Raw genomic sequence first — 3,160 nt, 5'->3', positions numbered from 1 at the left:
GTTGAACAATTAGTTACCATATCATATAAGGAGTTCTAATAAAGTGTTGAACTATTAGTTACCACATCAATCAAAGCAACGTGCTCTAATAAAGTGTTGAACTATTAGTTACCACATCAATCAAAGCAACGTGCTCTAATAAAGTGTTGAACTATTAGTTACCACATCAACCAAAGCAACGTGTTCTAATAAAGTGTTGAACAATTAGTTACCACGTCACGTAACATGTTTGTTCAGCAATATAATTCTGACAGATTTTAAAATTTCAAACTCTATTAGCTGTAAAGGAAATGTCACCAAGTGTGATTTTAGCGTACTTACTTATCTATGCTTTGTTTTAACGCAAAGTTACACAATAGGTTATTTACACTCTGTACACCTCGGGGAATCGAACCCCTAATTTTAGTATTGGAAGTTCGTAAACTTACCGCTGACCCACAAGGAGGTCTTTAGTTTGTGTTTTTCTATAGTATGTATAATGATTTTTTTTTTATTTACATACATGTACTGAGGTTAATATCACTTATAAGTGCTGCCCTTGGAACTACCTCCCTTACCTTCATCGATTGGGCTGTTTCTCGGGACTATGATTGCCCATTTTGATTAAGGCACCCGGTTCGCAATATGAAGGTTGTGGGTTCGAGTCCCACCATCGAACAAGTTCGCTTTTTTCAGCCGTGGAGGTGTTATAATGTGATGGTTAACCCCACTATTCGTTGGTAAAAAAGTAGTCCAAGAGTTGGCGGTGTGTGTTGTTGACTAGCTAACTCCCTTTAGTCTATCATTGCTAAATTAGGGACGGCTAGCGCAGATAGATCTCAAGCAGTTTTGCGCGAAATTCAACAAAGAAACAAAATGATTGCCCATTTACCTGACATTGCAAATATCAATTGTAACACTAGAGGGAAGGCAGCTAGTCAACAAATATCAATTGTAACACTAGATGAAAGGCAGCTAGTCAACAATATCAACTGTAACACTAGAAGGAAGACAGCTAGTCAACAATATCAATTGTAACATTACAGGGAAGACAGCTGGTCAACAATATCATTTGTAACACTTGAAAAAGGAAGGCAGCTAGTCAACAGTATCAATTGTAACACTAGAGAGAGATGGCAGCTAGTCAACAATATTAATTGGAACACTAGAGGGAAGGCAGCTAGTCAACAATATCAATTGTAACATTAGAGAAATGGCAGCTAATCAACAATATCAATTGGAACACTAGAGGGAAGGCAGCTAATCAACACCACCTATCGCCAATTCTTGGGCTACTCTTTTACCTACGTAACGCCCCTACGGCTGAAGTTCACAACATCAGATGTTTTTAGAAAAAAAAAGTTCCCATTTCATTTTAATAATGGTGTATTTGATAAGACTTTGAAAGTCAATTACCCCATTCTTCTAGTGCCAAATGTTTCATTTTGTCCTGTGACTCCTGTGTTACCACACCTAGCAACATGTACAGATTCTCCACATTGTCCTGTGACTCCTGTGTTACCACACCTAGCAACATGTACAGATTCTCTACATTGTCCTGTTACTCTTGTGTTACCACATCTAGCAACATGTACAGATTCTCCACATTGTCCTGTGACCCATGTGTTACCACACCTAGCAACATGTACAGATTCTCCACATTGTCCTGTGACCCATGTGTTACCACACCTAGCAACATGTACAGATTTTCCATATTGTCTCGTGACCCTTGTGTTACCACACCTAGCAACATGTACAGATTCTCTATATTGTCGCGTGACCCTTGTGTTACCACACCTGGCAACATGTACAGATTCTCCACTTTGTTCTGTGACCCATGTGTTACCACACCTAGCAACATGTACAGATTCTCAACATTGTCCTGTGACCCATGTGTTACCACACCTAGCAACATGTACAGATTCTCCATATTGTCCTGTGACCCATGTGTTACCACACCTAGCAACATGTACAGATTCTCCAAATTGTCCTGTGACCCATGTGTTACCACACCTAGCAACATGTACAGATTCTCCACATTGTCCTGTGACCTATGTGTTACCACACCTAGCAACATGTACAGATTCTCCATATTGTCCTGTGACCTATGTGTTACCACACCTAGCAACATGTACAGATTCTCCACATTGTCCTGTGACCCATGTGTTACCACACCTAGCAACATGTACATATTCTCCACATTGTGGAGAATCTGTACATGTTGCTAGGTGTGGTAACACATGGGTCACAGGACAATATGGAGAATCTGTACATGTTGCTAGGTGTGGTAACACATGGGTCACAGGACAATGTGGAGAATCTGTACATGTTGCTAGGTGTGGTAACACAAGAGTCACAGGACAAAATGGAGAATCTGTACATGTTGCTAGGTGTGGTAACACATGGGTCACAGGTATATTGTCCTGTGACCCATGTGTTACCACACCTAGCAACATGTACAGATTCTCCACAGTGTCCTGTGACCCATGTGTTACCACACCTAGCAACATGTACAGATTCTATATATTGTCCTGTGACCCATGTGTTACCACACCTAGCAACATGTACAGATTCTCTAGAAGTGGTTATACTGGCCCAACTATTCCAACACTTGATATTCGAATTAAAGAACGATCGACATGCTGTCATTTGTAGAAAAGCACGCACGGAACTGCGGTATTCCTGTTCACAGGAACCAGCTGACTGTGAGTGGATGGGTAGGGATAAAGTAACTAAGACAACATATGTAGTTGAGTTCGATTACTATGACTCTAGTTTTTTCGGCTTTGATTTCCAGGTGCATCTAGTAGCTCATGAGCCTTCGTGGACTTCAAAAGAGATACAGACAGTTTCTTAGGAATGGCGTCTTGGACTGCAGAAATGGTTGGATCGTTACTGTCTTAGACGGTCTGTTGTACGAGTTTTCCACTTCCGTGAAGAACAATGAAGAAAATCAATCAGTGGTGAAGAAATTCAGTTTTCAGATTTTATTTTTTAGGATTCTCAAACCTATTTATCATTAGATAACGTTTGAAATAACACGTTTTGTATCGATCTTTATAAGCACTACTCTTCGACTAAAATTACCGAAGAGTTATAAGTCGAAAAACTGAGTTTCGATACTTATGGTAAGAGGCCCGGCATGGCCAGGTGGTTAGGGAGCTCGACTCGCAATCTGCGG

General features: G+C 40.4%; 1 protein-coding gene across 1 annotated transcript; it reads left to right on the top strand.

Annotated features, from left to right (window-relative positions):
• Nucleotides 1-1,408: 1,408 nt before the first annotated feature.
• Nucleotides 1,409-2,634, top strand: LOC106474582 (uncharacterized protein PB18E9.04c-like; the record flags this gene model as incomplete). Its single annotated transcript, XM_013935270.1, has 1 exon — nucleotides 1,409-2,634. A coding segment is annotated over one exon (1,226 nt), but the record flags the coding sequence as incomplete, so codon positions are not given.
• Between the last annotated feature and the right edge of the window lie 526 nt (nucleotides 2,635-3,160).

The sequence above is a fragment of the Limulus polyphemus genome, unplaced genomic scaffold, assembly GCF_000517525.1.
Source record: "Limulus polyphemus unplaced genomic scaffold, Limulus_polyphemus-2.1.2 Scaffold7399, whole genome shotgun sequence".
NCBI lineage: Eukaryota > Metazoa > Arthropoda > Merostomata > Xiphosura > Limulidae > Limulus > Limulus polyphemus.
Note: the sequence above shows the minus strand (reverse complement) of the source record. Positions and strands in the feature narration are given on the sequence as shown.